The 19,010-nt window shown below is 41.1% G+C and overlaps 1 protein-coding gene across 1 annotated transcript in view; it reads left to right on the top strand.

The window, feature by feature from the left end:
* Positions 1-19,010, top strand: part of LOC124622599 — a 109,925-nt gene that overhangs the window by 16,884 nt on the left and 74,031 nt on the right. The window contains exon 2 of the mRNA XM_047148353.1: positions 1,736-1,842. Coding sequence (XP_047004309.1) covers positions 1,736-1,842 — 107 coding nt within the window. The remainder of the gene's footprint in view (positions 1-1,735; positions 1,843-19,010) is intronic.

The raw sequence follows: 19,010 nt of genomic DNA, 5'->3' as shown, positions 1-19,010 counted from the left end.
CGGTCCCGCACACCGTTAGGCCGTCTTCCGCTCACGCCCCAACATCGTGCAGCCCGCCTCCAGTGGTGTCGCGACAGGCGTGAATGGAGGGACGAATGGAGACGTGCCGTCTTCAGCGATGAGAGTCGCTTCTGCCTTGGTGCCAATGATGGTCGTATGCGTGTTTGGCGCCGTGCAGGTGAGCGCCACAATCAGGACTGCATACGACCGAGGTACACAGGGCCAACACCCGGCATCATGGTGTGGGGAGCGATCTCCTACACTGGCCGTACACCACTGGTGATCGTCGAGGGGACACTGAATAGTGCACGGTACATCCAAACCGTCATCGAACTCATCGTTCTACCATTCCTAGACCGGCAAGGGAACTTGCAGTTCCAACAGGACAATGCACGTCCGCATGTATCCCGTGCCACCCAACGTGCTCTAGAAGGTGTAAGTCAACTACCCTGGCCAGCAAGATCTCCGGATCTGTCCCCCATTGAGCATGTTTGGGACTGGATGAAGCGTCGTCTCACGCGGTCTGCACGTCCAGCACGAACGCTGGTCCAACTGAGGCGCCAGGTGGAAATGGCATGGCAAGCCGTTCCACAGGACTACATCCAGCATCTCTACGATCGTCTCCATGGGAGAATAGCAGCCTGCATTGCTGCGAAAGGTGGATATACACTGTACTAGTGCCGACATTGTGCATGCTCTGTTGCCTGTGTCTATGTGCCTGTGGTTCTGTCAGTGTGATCATGTGATGTATCTGACCCCAGGAATGTGTCAATAAAGTTTCCCCTTCCTGGGACAATGAATTCACGGTGTTCTTATTTCAATTTCCAGGAGTGTAGCTGCTCTATCAAAAAGGGTTTCTCTTCTGTCAGACATGTCCTCTAGAGCAGGCATCACACATGTAATAGTAACATATATGAGCCTTGATGGCTGGTGATAAGTTTAGTACAGATGCAATGTGAAACCTTTGCAGGTATCATGGAAAGCTGCAAGCAGTGAGGATAATGGGTGATGGATGATAAACTGGTTGTATGTAACAAGTTGAGAATGTGGGTCGGACAAGAGGTTCAGATGGATAGCTGAAGCGGTTATGATGGCAGCTCATGTAAATCAGGGTTCGATTCTTGGTATGGCACAAATTTTCACTTGTCGCCATTGTTATTTCAGTGCATGATTGCTGTTCATGTATGTGTCCTCTTACGTCTTGTATATGCACATGTTCTATAGTAACTGCACTAAAGTCAAATGCTTGTGCCTTCTGTAGGAATGATGTTCTCAATCCTCTCATGTCGAAGATTCGACTTTTCCCACAAAGATGGTGGTACGCTGGAAGTGCTCGTACATTAGACATTTGGTGTTTCCACCTGCCACTGCTTAGCTACAATAGCGTCAGATTCACACAGTGGTCGTTATATATTCACACCATTCTTAATCTTTAGGAATGTTTTTGTTTCTGAACTGAAAATACCGAACATAAGCTCGCATAAGGATGACATTTAGACAAGCAGGTCATACAGTCAGAAAAAATACTCGAGTGTGAGTTTGGTAACATACTGTCAATGTGTTCTATCCTGTGACACTTCACCACTTTTGTCAGTGTATGTCCATCTAGTTTCAAAACGTAAATTCTGCTTTCATACACTCTGTAACCTGATGGTGGCAGAAACTGAATGATATGCTTCTACTGAGGTGTGATCTAACAAGTGTCCACTAGTATGTCATCTCTATTCTTCTCCAGAGTACTTGAAACAATACTCCGACTACTGGCGAGACTCAGTGGAGCTGGTATCACTTCGCGTGAGGCATCTCTCAAAGCTGTTTGTTCCCCTCGCATTCGAGCAGATGGTAAGTGGTGTTTTTTGTCCCTTTTTTAAGCCATGTTGTATGTATGAGATGTGAGCATACCAGCCACACATAGGTGATCAGTTCTGTTCCATGATTTTTGTAGCCCTCAGTGTCATTATCGTTGCCTTTCAGAGTGTAATGTTAACTCTCTGCGGGAGTCCTGACTAACCTGTAGGTCTGTGATAATTGTAGGGTTATGAGACAGAGCACAAGCACTGAACGGACAAGGATAGGGAAGAAAGTCGTCTGTATCTTTTTTCATACTTTCCCAGAATTTCCATGACCGATTTGGGAGACTTGGTATCACATCTTACTTTACAAGCCTAAGACTCTTGACTATACATTTAGTGTGGATAGTTCTAGATTCTATTGTCTCGTATTTTATTTCATCCTCTGCATATTTCCTTATTCAGGCTCTGTCACTCCCAAGGCCGTTGGGGAGGAGGAAGTAGTCAAAGACTAAATAGCTGGAGCAAATACAGTATTTATTAATGTATAAGATGAAAAAAATTCTGCTCTGATATGGATGTGCTGTATAGAGTATTGTTATACATCGCACTTCTAAGGAAAATTTGTAATTTAATAAAAATTCAGCTGCTAGCGAGAATGCAAGGAGTACTCACGTTTTGTTTGAGTTAAACTGTCAAGAAAGAGTCTTAATTCACGAAACACATCTGACTTGTTCATAGCAGCCTCTCTATTGATATCAAATAATTAATCTCTTTACTGGGAAGAATAATTATCATTTGGAAAAAGGAGAGTAATATATTCTCATGTAACTGATGGGAAAATATTTGGAAGCACCTTCATTTCGTGAATGGTAGTTACTTTCAGAATGTGTTAATACCTTTATTTTTCACCCATGATAAAAAATTCTGAGTGTTTTATGAATCTTGCAGTTTCCTTCCAAGGCCTAGAGGACATAAAAAATACAAAGCTACCTGCTTCCATTGAATTTCTGTTATAATGGAATCATAGCATGGCAGCCAAGGAATGCAGCACTGACATATATTAGTTCATGCATTTCCTAGCGAAATGCCCCAGTGTCAAATGGAATGCAAGTCAGAAAAGACACTGTGTACATGAAAAGAAATGCACCCAAAAGCACAAGCAAAAAATGAGGTAACTACAGTTAAATATTGGCTAGATAATTCGCGGCCTACACTGAATATAGTACCATGATTCTGAACCATCCATGAAATGAAAAGAGAATGAATTATCATTTGTAGCTGCACATGGAAATAACGATCAATCTTAGATTGTACTGAATAGAGAAGTGTAAACAAATATGCGGTTACAAATTAATAAGTTTATGCATTCTCTTAATACTAAAATGAATGTCTTAACTAAAACTACTACTTCCGCACAGGCCAAAAGGACCAAAGGTACCTAATGGCCGCCGTGTCATCCTCAGCCCACAGGTGTCACTGGATGCGGATATGGAGGGGCATGTGGTCAGCACACTGCTCTCCCGGCTGTATGTCAGTTTCCGAGACCGAAAAATGAATGTCTTAATGTCTTAGAATTCTCCTAATGATCGCCTGGACAAAAGACATTGCTTTACGACAGTTTTTTTCTGTGATTTCACCATATAGTCCAGTGAACGCTGTGCATTACGAGATGTTGCGTTATGCATGGAATGTAGCATGTTGTTGTTGTTGTTGTTGTTGTTGTGGTCTTCAGTCCTGAGACTGGTTTGATGCAGCTCTCCATGCTACTCTATCCTGTGTAAGCTTCTTCATCTCCTAGTACCTACTGCAGCCTACATCCTTCTGAATCTGCTTAGTGTATTCATCTCTTGGTCTCTCTCTATGATTTTTACCCTCCACGCTGCCCTCCAATACTAAATTAGTGACCCCTCGATGTCTCAGAACATGTCCTACCAACCGATCCCTTCTTCTAGTCAAGTTGTGCCACAAACTCCTCTTCTCCCCAATTCTATTCAATACCTCCTCATTAGTTATGTGATCTACCCATCAAATCTTCAGCATTCTTCTGTAGCACCCATTTCAAAAGCTTCTATTCTCTTCTTGTCTAAACTATTTATCGTCCACGTTTCACTTCCATACATGGCTACACTCCATACAAATGTAGCATACTTCACTAAAAACATTACTCAGTCAATGATTTACTTGTTTTAGTATACCACATTCAGTACCTTTTAGCACAGGCAGTGTGACAGTCTGACTGAAGTGTAGGCGAGAGTCTATGCTATATGCCTGTCGACATAAACATATGCATACATAAAATTTATGAGTAGAAATGAACAGTTCTCATTCTCAGGATATTCGATCAGAAGCCATTTAGAAAAATTGATCATCGTGATGTGCACACATTAGTGACCAGTTTTTAATGTCGTTCACACACAGAATTAAACACACACACAACTCTCTCTCTCTCTCCTATATATATACATATACACTCCTGGAAATGGAAAAAAGAACACATTGACACCGGTGTGTCAGACCCACCATACTTGCTCCGGACACTGCGAGAGGGCTGTACAAGCAATGATCACACGCACGGCACAGCGGACACACCAGGAACCGCGGTGTTGGCCGTCGAATGGCGCTAGCTGCGCAGCATTTGTGCACCGCCGCCGTCAGTGTCAGCCAGTTTGCCGTGGCATACGGAGCTCCATCGCAGTCTTTAACACTGGTAGCATGCCGCGACAGCGTGGACGTGAACCGTATGTGCAGTTGACGGACTTTGAGCGAGGGCGTATAGTGGGCATGCGGGAGGCCGGGTGGACGTACCGCCGAATTGCTCAACACGTGGGGCGTGAGGTCTCCACAGTACATCGATGTTGTCGCCAGTGGTCGGCGGAAGGTGCGCGTGCCCGTCGACCTGGGACCGGACCGCAGCGACGCACGGATGCACGCCGAGACCGTAGGATCCTACGCAGTGCCGTAGGGGACCGTACCGCCACTTCCCAGCAAATTAGGGACACTGTTGCTCCTGGGGTATAGCCGAGGACCATTCGCAACCGTCTCCATGAAGCTGGACTACGGTCCCGCACACCGTTAGGCCGTCTTCCGCTCACGGCCCATCATCGTGCAGCCCGCCTCCAGTGGTGTCGCGACAGGCGTGAATGGAGGGACGAATGGAGAAGTGTCGTCTTCAGCGATGAGAGTCGCTTCTGCCTTGGTGCCAATGATGGTCGTATGCGTGTTTGGCGCCGTGCAGGTGAGCGCCACAATCAGGACTGCATACGACCGAGGCACACAGGGCCAACACCCGGCATCATGGTGTGGGGAGCGATCTCCTACACTGGCCGTACACCACTGGCGATCGTCGAGGGGACACTGAATAGTGCACGGTACATCCAAACCATCATCGAACCCATCGTTCTACCATTCCTAGACCGGCAAGGGAACTTGCTGTTCCAACAGGACAATGCACGTCCGCATGTATCCCGTGCCACCCAACGTGCTCTAGAAGGTGTAAGTCAACTACCCTGGCCAGCAAGATCTCCGGATCTGTCCCCCATTGAGCATGTTTGGGACTGGATGAAGCGTCGTCTCACGCGGTCTGCACGTCCAGCACGAACGCTGGTCCAACTGAGGCGCCAGGTGGAAATGGCATGGCAAGCCGTTCCACAGGACTACATCCAGCATCTCTACGATCGTCTCCATGGGAGAATAGCAGCCTGCATTGCTGCGAAAGGTGGATATACACTGTACTAGTGCCGACATTGTGCATGCTCTGTTGCCTGTGTCTATGTGCCTGTGGTTCTGTCAGTGTGATCATGTGATGTATCTGACCCCAGGAATGTGTCAATAAAGTTTCCCCTTCCTGGGACAATGAATTCACGGTGTTCTTATTTCAATTTCCAGGAGTGTATATATATATATATATATATATATATATATAACTGTGTTTCTGTTGGTTGGTTGATTTAGGTGAGGTCATCAGTCAAGGATGGGGAAGGATGGGGAAGGATGGGGAAGGAAGTCAGGCATGCCCTTTTAAAAGAACCATCCCACCATTTGCCTGAAGCGATTTATGGAAGTCACAGGAAACGGAAATCAGGATGGCTGGATGCAGGTTTCAGCCGTTTTCCTCCCAAATGCAAGCTCAGTGTGCTAACCACTGTGCCACCTCGCTTGGTGCGTTTCTGTTTTCTTGTTTTAATCACATAGATACTTTACTGTAAGACAATGTTCACACATTCGTGTCTCAAGATGACAGTTCATTACATAAACTGCAACATAAAGATTTAAACATATATGAAGTAAAAATGATAGGGAAAAGTAAAAGCAGGTCGAAGGTCATATTGCCATTGAACATAATTCTTCATATCTTTATCTTAGCACCCACTGCTTCACTCACATTGACTGTATGCTTTGCAGAGATTTTGTTTTGTTTTTATTTATAGAATATTTATGTTGTTCTCAAATTCCAACACCTTGGTGCTTTCTGAATGAACTTCTGACCAAAAGGTGATTCTGGTAGTTGGAGACCAAAGTTTTTGTTGATTGTGCCTTTTACATTCCTGTGGAAATATTTCCATAGCAACTGTCATTCTCTAACAAATATTTCTTTATTTATAACTGAGAAGTGAAATACCTGTTATAAATTTAGCTTCGAAATTATTTCAGTAGTTCCTTAGTAATTATTTATTTCTTAAAAAAAGTTTTCACCCACTAGTTCACTGCATAAGTGGTTGAATGTCCAAAAATGCTCAAACACGTATTTTTTTAATTTTCTGCCTGACAAGTTTAATATCAGGTTTTCAGTTCTAGGATCAAAGTTTCTATAACAGCGACATACTTTCAAAAAGCCTTTCATCCCCTATTTCACCCCATTAGAAGTGGAATTTCGGACAATTCTTTCTTTAACAATGCATACAGTATAAGATCCACACCCTCTCCAAATTCCAACTTTACATTCTCAGCGGTTTGGGCTGGGTGACGAGTCACTGAATCAGTTTGACCATATCTCACCCTCTAGGGGGTTGAGTTTCCAAAAATAGTGAAACACGTATTTCTTTATCTCAAATCCAGAAGCCAAAACCCATTTTCAAAGATTTACAGTAAAAATGCTTTTGCAGTGTTGTGTACATGGTTCCGCATAGTCAGCGCGTACACAACTTTCCCAATAGAGCGCGCCCCACTAAGCACAACAGCGCAGGCGCAGCGATCGTCCGTCTCTGCACTACGAGATGGCGCTGCCTTAAAGACGGACCAAATTCTGCTTCCGCCGATCCGCATTAATATGTAACACAGCCAATGAGATTGCTGCTAATGTAGAACCTTTTCTCCTCGCGGATGACACTCGCGCAGTGATACCTGAACGCTCGAGGTATTATAACGAGTGTACAGACCTCCGATTAGTCAGTCTGCATTAGTCTGCATTCGTCGACATTAGTCTGTAGTCAAGTTTCAGTCTGCGCCTAATAAGATTATCATATTCCTGTACATAGCCATGAAGAGAAATGTATAGACACTTTGTCAAGTATCAGAGATATGTGAGAATAAGATTAACGTACCAATACCAAAGGAACTTCAGATTGTCAGTTGTAAATAGCATCCAGAATCAAGTTACGTAATGTCTAAGCCTTTTTATTATTTTAATAAATGTGTGTGAAAATTAATCAAGTTCTGTGTAAAGTTGGTCACCGTCAATCTGCTACTCTAAGCATGCAAGTGGAATTTCTATCGTCTGACCTAACGGCAGTAGATAAACAGGCCACGATAAGACCACGAGACATATTGGTGACACACGCCTACTTCGTTAGAGCGACGAGTTAAATAATCTGATGGTGTGTGTACCGAAGGTCTTACAGAACGCACACCACGTGCAGAGAAGTATTTTCATAAAATATTTCACCCTCTATTTCATCTCCTTAGGGGTTAACTTCCAAAAAGAATGAAACACGTTTTTTTTTATTTCTACCTGAGAAGCCAAATTTTAATTTTCATAGATTTGTGGTACCACCTGGCTAGAAGAAGTGATCGGTTGGTAGGACACATTCTGAGGCATCAAGAGATCACCAATTTAGTACTGAAGGGAAACATGGAGGTAAAAATCGTAGAGGGAGACCAAGAGATGAATACAGTAAGCAGATTCAGAAGGACGTAGGTTGCAGTAGGTACTTGGAGATGAAGAGGCTTGCACAGTATAGTGTAGCATGGATAGCTGCATCAAACCAGTCTTTGGACTGAAGACCACAACAACACAACAGATTTAGCCTTATAATGCTTTCATTATAAATTATTTTCATAAAAGATCTGATGGCCTATTTCACCACCAAAGGGGCCCAATTTCTAAAAACACACAAACACATAATTTTGTTATATGTAACTGAGAAGTCAAATACCAGTGTTCATAGATGTAACTTTAAGACTACTTTAGTAGTTCTTTAGTAATGACACATTTACAAAAAAGCTTTCACCCACTATTTTACCACCACAGGGTTAAATTTCAAAAATGCTGAATCATGGATTTCTCTATTCCTGACTGAGAAACCAAATACCAATTTTCATAGGTCTAGCTTCAAAATTGCCTGAATAGCGACATTTAAAAAAACACTTCATCCTCTATATCACCCCACAAGGATTGGAATTTCGACAAATCCCTTCTTAAACGACATCTACAGTATGAGATCCACACCTTCTCCAAATTTCAAGTTTCTACCCTAAGCGGTTTGGGCTGGGCGTGATGAGTCAGTCCATGAGTCAATCAGGACATTGCCTTTTATGCATAGGACAAGCCTGATATTTTGTCAGATTCTGGATACTCTAGGATAACTTCGCTTGTGATGAATCGTAATTATATTGTAGGGCCCAGGGCACAGGTGTTATGACTTCTTATGCTTATTTTGAAGTAACAGTGGCTTTGGTTGGGTGCTAAATAATATTTTATTACGCACACAATGTCATTGCATGCGTTTCTTGTCACAGGCTAACATTCATATATATGACAATCTGTTAATGTAACAAGAGTTTGCCTAATCTTTTCTTTACAAGTTCCATCATTATTCGATATATGAGGATGGGAGTCCAGTCATTAATTTCTTTCTCATTCTCCAAGCATAATCTCAGGTGCGAGATAAATTTTAACAATTAGTTCAAAGAGAGCTAGTAAAAATTCTACCCATTTAGGTTGTTCATTTTCTGCATACATCCTGATTAAGCAGTTACGTTCTGTAAAAACCCACTCAGTGAGATTTTTTTCGAGATGAATTTTTGAAAGTAACATCTGTCTAACCCCCTGTTCCTGTGTAAATGATTTACGTGGTTCACATGTGAGATTTGACACACTTTCATGCAAAATCACCTCTGGCTTCCCAAACCTAGGTATATAATTGCTCACCATCCCTTTTATTACTAGAGTGGGTCTTAATGGTGATAGTTACATACTATCTAAAATGCATCGAGAGAAGATTACAAAGTGCAACAAGATACCTCCCCTACCTTAGGGCAACAGTCCTGATATGTCAACTGATAAGATATCGTGTGTTTTTATGGGTAAAATTGGGTGTAACTCTATTTTATTAGACTGATTTAAAGAGATTGTCTTTTGACACGTTGGACAGGTATGTAATAGCCTGTGCACCTATCGATGATTGTTGGTAAAGGCTGAACAATATCTTCGTCCTGTTATTTACATAAATCAAAATCGTAACAGAAGCCACCTCTCATATCTATGCCATCACATAACGTAGCATGGAAACGGTTTGATTTGATTTAGTGACCCCACACCAGACCATGACTGGCATCAGTGAGTTTAGTTTGATACGCTAATAGGTACAGAGAGGCACTTCACAATGTGTACCATATGATTCTGTTGTTGTTGCTGCCAGTTTGGAGACGGGTGTATGGTTCAGGTTTTTCCTGTGGCCTGGAGTTGAAGCATTTATGTTAAGTGGCGGGTGATTCATAAAAAAATGGCTCTGAGCACTATGGGACTCAACTGCTGAGGTCAGTAGTCCCCTAGAACTTAGAACTAGTTAAACCTAACTAACCTAAGGACATAACAAACATCCATGCCCGAGGCAGGATTCGAACCTGCGACCGTAGCGGTCTTGCGGTTCCAGACTGCAGCGCCTTTAACCGCACGGCCACTTCGGCCGGTGGTGATTCATAAATTTTTGGTGCCACTGATTCTTGAACTAACTTTACCACTGATTTTGATGATTCGTTTCGTTTCAGATCGTACCCAAGACTAAACTTGTTACTGTTTCATCGTCTGGTGTTAAAAAGTGACGAATTCTGTGTATTTTGCTGCCTGTCTTGATCCGTCTGTCTTGACATACAGATCTGCCTCGTGATGGTGTGCCATTGCCACGTCATCAGCGTTTTAGCTGTGGTTTTTCACTTGGGTGCTGGAATGTGGAGAATGCACACCACTATTGCCATCATTACTCTTAGCGTCTTCCTGTATGAGGTCTTTTGAATGTAATATTTATAGGAAGCGATATAGTTTGGGTTTCGAGTCATAGTCATGAATGAATTTGTCCTAAATACTGAGTGGTAATTTTGATTTCAGTATTCTTAAGATGTCCCCATGCAAAAAAGGTCCATCCCAGTATTGTGTTTTGTTTGCGAATCATTCAGAATATTGTATCATGCGGAGCTGCTTGCTGTTAAATTGGTCAGAATTAAAACCTTCCTTTTGTAGTCATTCTTGGATGCAAGCTAATCAATATTTTATTAAGAGCACCTGTGCAAGTTGTTTGCATGGAGCACATTTTTGTGCATTTTCAGTTGCCCAGAGGGCGGCTTCACCCTGAATGTAGGTGGTGCCGAACTAAAATTTTCTGGTAATTTGTCCATGTTTTTTGGAAAACACCTACAAATGTTTTATAAATCAGATCAGATGTGTGGTTTTCGTTGCTGGAGAGAAAACCTTAAATGGTCAGTGGTTTAACAGTATTTCCTCGATTGATACTGACGACAACGTAGATTTCGCCCCATGGTTCAAGCTCAAGGCTTGGTAGGTGGACAAAACTGTTCTATATTGTGCCTATGCACCTCACCATACAGACTTGTGACCATATATCTGTCATGTGTTCTAGTAATGAAGCACAGTGTTTTAAGGACACTGCTTCTGACTGGTGACATTTCTTTACATATTTGTGCAGTAACATTAGCTCATAGCTCACAGAGATCCCTAGTTACATTTTTATTTGATTAGAGTCAAGATTAAATTTCCATCAACCAGTACAGTGTTCGGACACCACATGCACATGAACTATTTGTACTAGGAATTTTAGTTCGTTATCTAACTTTTCGGTAAAAAAGCACTCCGTGGTCAGGCTACGAGCGGCCTACCGGGACCATCCGAACACCATGTCATCTGCAGTGGAGGATGCGGAGAGAAGGTACGTGGGGTCAGCACACCGCTCTCCCAGTCGTTAGGATGGTATTCTTTACCATCTTTTCGGTAACCTCTATGTCTTTCTCATTAATCAACTTCGAAAAACTGTTGGAAAATCTTTTCTCTTCAGAATTAAATCATTCCTGCAACTTTTTATCTTGGTTAATACTCAATCTCATAAGCTTTTAAATTAATGACTTAATGGTTTGCTCAGTTTCAGGCTCAGCCATTTTAAGTGAACGAATATCAGATGATAATTTCTTAGTTACCTCTTATGCAGCTTTTTAAATTCATTTCATTTCTGAAATTTCGGGTGAAATATTTTTAAAATGATTGTTTATTTGAGCAGTCTGATAGTCTTAAATTAGCATCGACCTTGGCAGATTGCTCTTGGGCTAATGATTTGGACTTAGTGTCTATTAGAGATGCAAGTCTTTGTAATAATTTGGTCAGGGGATTTGAGCCTCCAAGCATTTGAGAAGCACTAGCCGTGGTCTGTGACTGGGATTCTGGTTTGGTTACAGCAGAGTTCGTATGTAAGAGGGGGGACCGAAAAGTAGCTGTAATGGGGCTGCGGTGGGGAGGGAGAGTGGGGGAACCCATTGTTCAACCAGGTGTCTGTTACGGTCGCGCCACTTGAGTCAGCGTACGACGTTCTGTCGCTGTGACTGCATCAGTTAGCCTGTAAGAGTTTTTTTTTTTTACTATGACAACTTTTTCCATTTCGGCGAAACTGTGATGGCAGATTGTCGAGAGTAATGCGCTGTTGTGAAATTTTGTTTCCTGTTGGGAAATCGACCATGGAACTTACAGTAATGCTTAAGACTACTTATGGAATGCTGCCCAAAGTAAAACCACAATCTAAAAGCGGTTTTCACGTTTTAAAAATGGAAAAACGTCAATTGAAGACCAACCCAATTCAGGAGCCCCTCAACTTAAAAAAAAGATGGAAACGTCGACAAAATCAATGCCCTCATTCGTAACGACCGTCGCTGAACCATTGATCAACTATGAGACAAGTCTGGAATTCATGCAGTTCAATTCAGAGGATTTTATGCTACGATTTGCATATGAGAAGGTTTGCAGTTCCTCGGCTTCTCACAGACGAGCAAAGGGAGCATCGACTTGAGGCATGTTTTGAGCTTCGCAGTCAGCTTAAAGAGGACCCTGAATATTTTTCCAAGCTGATTACTGCTCATGAAAGCAGCAATCGAGCCAGTGGAAGATGAGTGGCTCTCCTCATCCCAAAAAAGCCCGCCAAGTGAAGTCAAACATCAAGGCAATGCTCATTTACTTCGCCAATTGCAGACGTAGTGCATACAGAGTTCGTTTCCCTGGGTCAAACTGTCAACCGGGGGTTCTAATTGGAGGTTTTGAAAAGATTTAGGGATAATATCCCGAAGAAAACGGCAGATCTTTGGCGCACAGGCTACTGGTACTGGTTCTTCCATCACTCTACCTCCCCCCCCCCCCCCCCCCCCCTTACTCACTGGATCTAGCCCCTGTGATTTCTTCTTGTTCTCCAGACTCAAAGGGACATGAAAGGAAAGCGTTTTGCCACTTTGGAGGAGGTAAAACAGTATTCACTGGAAAACACAAAGAACATTCTGATAAGTGAACTTAAAATCTGTTTTGAAAAATTGAAGGACCTTTTTTAAGAAGTGCATTGTGGTCAGTGGAGAAGGTGATAAAATTTGGTGTAAAAATATTAAGGAAAAAAGACGTTACGACGAATTTACAGTTTTCTTTGGGTCCTTCCTCGAATGTCTTATATTGTTGGAGCTGTAATTCTACCATCAACATGAGATTCTACTTTACTGTAATTTGGTGACTCCATTTCTGTAATTTCTCCAAATTCATCCATAACACACAGAAACAGTTTTTGTTTTTACTTTAAAAACATCTGTACCACTTGTTATTATTTACCAGGAATATGCACGGAGATGTAAATTTAAAGGCTACTGGTTCTTCCATCACTCTACCTCCCCCCCCCCCCCCTTACTCACTGGATCTAGCCCCTGTGATTTCTTCTTGTTCTCCAGACTCAAAGGGACATGAAAGGAAAGCGTTTTGCCACGTTGGAGGAGGTAAAACAATATTCACTGGAAAACACAAAGAACATTCTGATAGGTGAATTTAAAATCTGTTTTGAAAAATTGAAGGACCTTTTTTAAGAAGTGCATTGTGGTCAGTGGAGAAGGTGATAAAATTTGGTGTAAAAATATTAAGGAAAAAAGACGTTACGACGAATTTACAGTTTTCTTTGGGTTCTTCCTCGAATGTCTTATATTGTTGGAGCTGTAATTCTACCATCAACATGAGATTCTACTTTACTGTAATTTGGTGACTCCATTTCTGTAATTTCTCCAAATTCATCCATAACACACAGAAACAGTTTTTGTTTTTACTTTAAAAACATCTGTACCACTTGTTATTATTTACCAGGAATATGCACGGAGATGTAAATTTAAAGAAAATGAATCTACAAGATGGTGTGCATGCACCTATGGAAACAACCTCAAATCAACACTCGATTTTAACTTCGCCCTGCCACAGCTGGCCATTTTTACATTATAAATTAGAAATAACCAAAAAATTTCAGGATGGGTCATGAACTATCATCTACTGTGTGTTTCAAAGAATTGTAACACACAAATTCAAGCGGTTCAACAGTGATTACCCTATCTGTAATTTTTGGGCTGGAACTTTTACGTCATTTAAAACTTTTTATAACTGTTGCTTCCCAAAGAGTTTTCTGCGATTCTCCTTGGTTGCTTTGCGCTCTTACGGCTTTCTTTCACAATTGTATTTGCAATCAGAGATGTATTTTGCTCTGATGAATGTTGATTTATGTGCAACAAAAAGTACAGTTGTAAATGTTTTACAAGAAAGGTCCTAATAAACGGCCGCTAGTTGAAATGAACCATCTTGATAGAGGGAGCTCTGCAAAGGAACAAGCCTCCAGCTAAGCGACACTGAAAAATGCAAACAATTCCAAATTTCGAGTGAAAATTTTATCATGACAAGAAGGCACATTTTAACAGTAATGTGCGGCTAGTAGTGAAATTGCGTGCTTATGGAATATCGTCTCAGTTATGTGACTGGATTTGCGATTTCCTGTCAGAGAGGTCACAGTTCGTAGTAAAAGACGGGACGTCATCGAGTAAAACAGAAGTGATTTCAGGCGTTCCCCAAGGTAGTGTTATAGGCCCTTTGCTGTTCCTTATCTACATAAACGATTTGGGAGACAATCTGAGCAACCGTCTTCGGTTGTTTGCAGATGACGCTGTCGTTTGTCGACTAATAAAGTTATCAGAAGATCAAAACAAACTGCAAAACGATTTAGAAAAAAATATCTGAATGGTGCGAAAAGTGACAGTTGACCCTAAATAGCGAAAAGTGTGAGGTCTTCCACATGAGTGCTGAAAGGAACTCGTTAAACTGCAGTTACGCGATAAATCAGTCTAATCTAAAAGCCATAAATTCAACTAAATACCTAGGTATTACAATTACGAACAACTTAAACTGGAAAGAACACATAGAAAATGTTGTGGGGAAGGCAATCCAAAGGCTGCGTTTTACTGGCAGGACACTTAGAAAACGTAACAGACCTACTAAGGAGACTGCCTTGTCCGTCCTCTTTTAGAATACTGCTGCACGGTGTGGGATCCTTACCAGATAGGACTGACGCAGTACATCGAAAAAGTTCAAAGCAAGGCAGCATGTATTATCACGAAGTATGGGAGAGAGTGTCACAGAAATGATACAGGATTTGGGCTGGAAATCATTAAAAGAAAGGCGTTTCTCACGAAATTCCAATCACCAACTTTCTCCTTCGAATGCGAAAATATTTTGTTGACACCGACCTACATAGGGAGGAACGATCACCACAATAAAATAAGGGAAATCAGAGCTCGTACGGAAAGATATAGGTGTTCATTCTTCCACGCGCTATACGAGATTGGAATAATAGAGAATTGGAAGGTGGTTCGATGAACCCTCTGCCAGGCACTTAAATGTGATTTGCAGAGTATCCATGTAGATGTAGATGCTTATATTTGGTCCTATAAAAACATTTATACATTTTACGAGCAACTATTGGCGATATGATGTGAATAAGAAACGTTATTAATCACACCAGCCACTTAAAAAAATTTTATTCTGTGTCAGGCCAACATGCTTTGGTTATCTGCTAACATATTTTGGTTATCTATTGACCATAAAAGTCTCATTAAATTCATTCAATGAAATTTTGTAGAAGTTAAGGTTAACGGACCTTGATATTGTTAAAGATATGTTCTTGCCAATGAAGAGAATGGTTAGTGAAGGAGCACAAATGTAGATGGAATCATTTGGTCACTGAATAATCTGGCCCCAAGCATTTGAAGATGGCCCTCTGAAAAATATAAATAATGCATGTAATTAAAAAATGGTATTTAAATAAGGTATTTCAGCAAACACTACGAAATAGTTTATCAAATTATATTTTGGGACATCATTCCATAAGTGGTCACTATATGACACTTACATGTTTCCAGCATCAGGTCCATACAGAGAAAGATAAGTAAGAACAGAACAGAGGAATTATTTATAAAACATCTACTGGCTGAAACAAGATACAGTAAAAGGTGTATAACCAACCCCTCAGGCGAGTCCTCTTAACAAAATACAGTGGTATTTTGACTTCATAGGATCGATATTTGTTTCACATTTTTGACTTTAACTGTCATGTCTGTAGAAAAAATATTGTCACGTATATTTTGTTTCTGATTAAAAGGTAGAATCACCTATCAACAAGAGCCAAAAAATCTCTACTGTTAAATGGGTACTTGTAAGTAGCTTCGAGCAGTATACGGTGCGCCACTATTAATCTTATAATAATACAGTCCATTTAATGTGTAGGCAATCCTATCATTCCAGGGTAGACAACCTGTAACCTCCCAGCAGAAAAAATAAATATAACATTCACATTTGGTGTAACCTCCCAACAGTTTAAATTCCTTCTGTAACCTCGGAATAAAAATGTGACTAACCTCTCAATAAAATTGTGGCTCACATATAACGTTTCAATAATTAACTGACTGTGAATCTAAACTGGTAAATATGGACGTCAGCAATGCTGCATCATGGCCCAAAAGTTATTATGAATAAACTGAAAATTCTTACCTCAATTATGTCGCCGGATAAAGTGTATATATCTGCTCCTATAAGAAGTTTTTCTGGCGCAGCCCAGTGCAATGCTGGCCAATATATTTGTTATGTATAAAAGGAAATAACTGATTTTTCTTTACGATAATAGGGATGACGACAGATAGGAGAAATTAGTAAAATCTTTAAATTCGGATGAATGATTATCAAAAGTTATCTTTATAAGAAAGATTATTGAAAGATTTAAAAAAAAAAAAACATTTACATGGGACTTGATATAACAATAGCACAAATCAGCTGTTACAAATTACATATGCGCGCGGCTGCTTTTACCTTATACTACATCGCTCAGGCACGACCGGCCCAACCGCCCGACTGCGAGCTACTACTCCTACTGCTGCCGACAATGCTCTCTGGTCTGCGATTCTACTGTAGCTTACATATCGCAGGCAGCGCGTGAGCAATCCATCGAAATTACATCTGCTCGAGTGCGCTAGCAATGAATTCCTTATTCATGGACCTCTTACAAACTGACAAACAGATTACACCTGGTAAAAATGGGGAAACTGTGTGGCTACTGGCCGCAACGTACCTTTGTTTAACAACCAGACAATATTAGAAAAATTCACGACGAGGAACCCCATAAATAAGGGGCGATGCCCTTCACTGAGTTTATTAATCTTCAACGACAGAGCACTCCTAACTGCGTATGTCTTTCCAGTTTACACTAACATAGTTAATATTTCAGAGTCCTTTTATTCCAGAAGAGCTACACGTCGTTCAAGGGTATAGCTATCTTAGTTTTGGCGCTATAGGCTGTTTCGGTTGATATTATGTATTATTCCACGTCAGCTCACCTACGCCTCTCTGGTCGACATTGTAGTGTCTCCTCTAAATTTAATGGGAACATTGGTACGAGTCCCCAATGAACATTGGTAAGGTTTAACGTTCGTCGAAGCAATGCTGGCCGAGGTGTAGTCACTTGTTTGACTCCATGTACGATTCTCCGCAGAGCAAGCGTAAACATCTGGCGACTTTGAGCTGCTACATCTCGGTCAATATTTTAGCCGTCTTATACAACTGCATTAGTTCTGTTAAGAAAATTAACGAAAAATTTTACGAATCTTATTCTGCCAGAACAGTTTAGGCAAAATCACCCGAAGGAATCGGAACCCGAAAAGCTTTCACGTTTGGCCTCTTATATCTAAGGGACTAAAGGCATGATGAACGTGAAACTTTGCGTGCGGTAACCTAGCAACACAAGGTTCTCAAATATATAAGGAGCAGAATTTAAGATTTTGTAAAAAGGACAAAAATGCCGTGTTTTGGATCTCATTGTGCAAAGAACTAAGTTCTATAAAACTCTCCAAACTGGGATCATTATAAAAACCACAGTTTTAGCTGACAAAGTGTATTTGATTATCCAACGCGGGATACGAATGCTAGATAATCTGAATCAAAGTTGGACGCCAAAATTGCGTCAAGAAAAAATATAAATTGCGTCAAGAAAAAATATAAATTTTGGGTTCTTGTAAACACATGCTGAACATAAAACTTAGAATAGCTCGGTAGAGCCAGGATGTGGAATACAAAGTTTCATTCCCCCTGCTATTTTCCAATAATATACAAATTCGTCGAAAAGGGGATGATTTTTGTGAAAAGGTGAAAATAGTGCAAATTCGACACTTCGTTTACAAATACCAATTTCTGTTGGGGTTTCGAAACCAGTCTCATTAGAAACAACGCGTTTTAAACTCCTCCAGAACAATGGCTTAATTTTCAACATGAGCTAACAATGCTACATAAATTGAGGCAAAGCAGCCGGAAACATTGCGCTGCGAATAAAGCTTTACCTTTGGCTTCGTATATCTTGTCGATCAGAGGCACGATAAACACGAAACTTCGGACACAACTGGTTAGCAACATAAGGTGATCCAATACAAAATACCAGTCATGCATTGCCTTCCAAACTTTTACAGAATCAGTTAAAACTCAGTTTTCGTAAAAATTACAAAAATAGTTTACATTCACTTTGCTTTTAGAAAATCTATTTTTTCTTAAACGATTTCAGACTCGTTATGGTTTAAAAGAACATGTTTTCCAGCACCCAGAAAATGAAGTTCAGTTTTCCACTGTGCGCCAAAATTACCTGAGAACGACGGGCAGATTTGTGGGAGTGTACCGCGGCGACAGGCTACGTTGCAGCTTCCTGCTGTCCATGTTCCATTACAAGCAGTTTTTATTTTGATACTACAAGTAATGTGCCAGTGTAGTGTGTTGGTCCATGATGATACTGTCACTAATGTTGAAGAACATGAATCGGCAACCCCGTCGCCATGGGAGCATTGCGTTACCAGTTACTTGATCCAAGTTACCAAGCCTGTAATTTGGTTTCTTAACTAAGGTTCCATAGCGTTATGATGGTACCTGTTCGCTTACAGAGCCATTTGCTAAGTACCTTACGTCCGATTCTCAAATCTCCAGGAGTATCTAACGTATGTAGCAAGCCAAAAGTAATATCGGTTTTGGATTTACACTCTGAACACTGTAGTTAATATTTGTTCGAAATTTTGAGCCAGTTTCTGCAGTTCATTTTCTGGGAATTAATGCCGTCAGCTTAGATGGTGATACTTAAGAAAAAAGAGAGCGTGAAAAATGAGGTGTTGTTCCGTTATCCAACAAGCAAACAGTCTTTC

Source organism: Schistocerca americana, chromosome 7 (assembly GCF_021461395.2).
Source record: "Schistocerca americana isolate TAMUIC-IGC-003095 chromosome 7, iqSchAmer2.1, whole genome shotgun sequence".
In the NCBI taxonomy this organism is placed as follows: Eukaryota; Metazoa; Arthropoda; class Insecta; order Orthoptera; family Acrididae; genus Schistocerca; species Schistocerca americana.
This window is presented reverse-complemented; position numbering and strand designations above follow the sequence as displayed.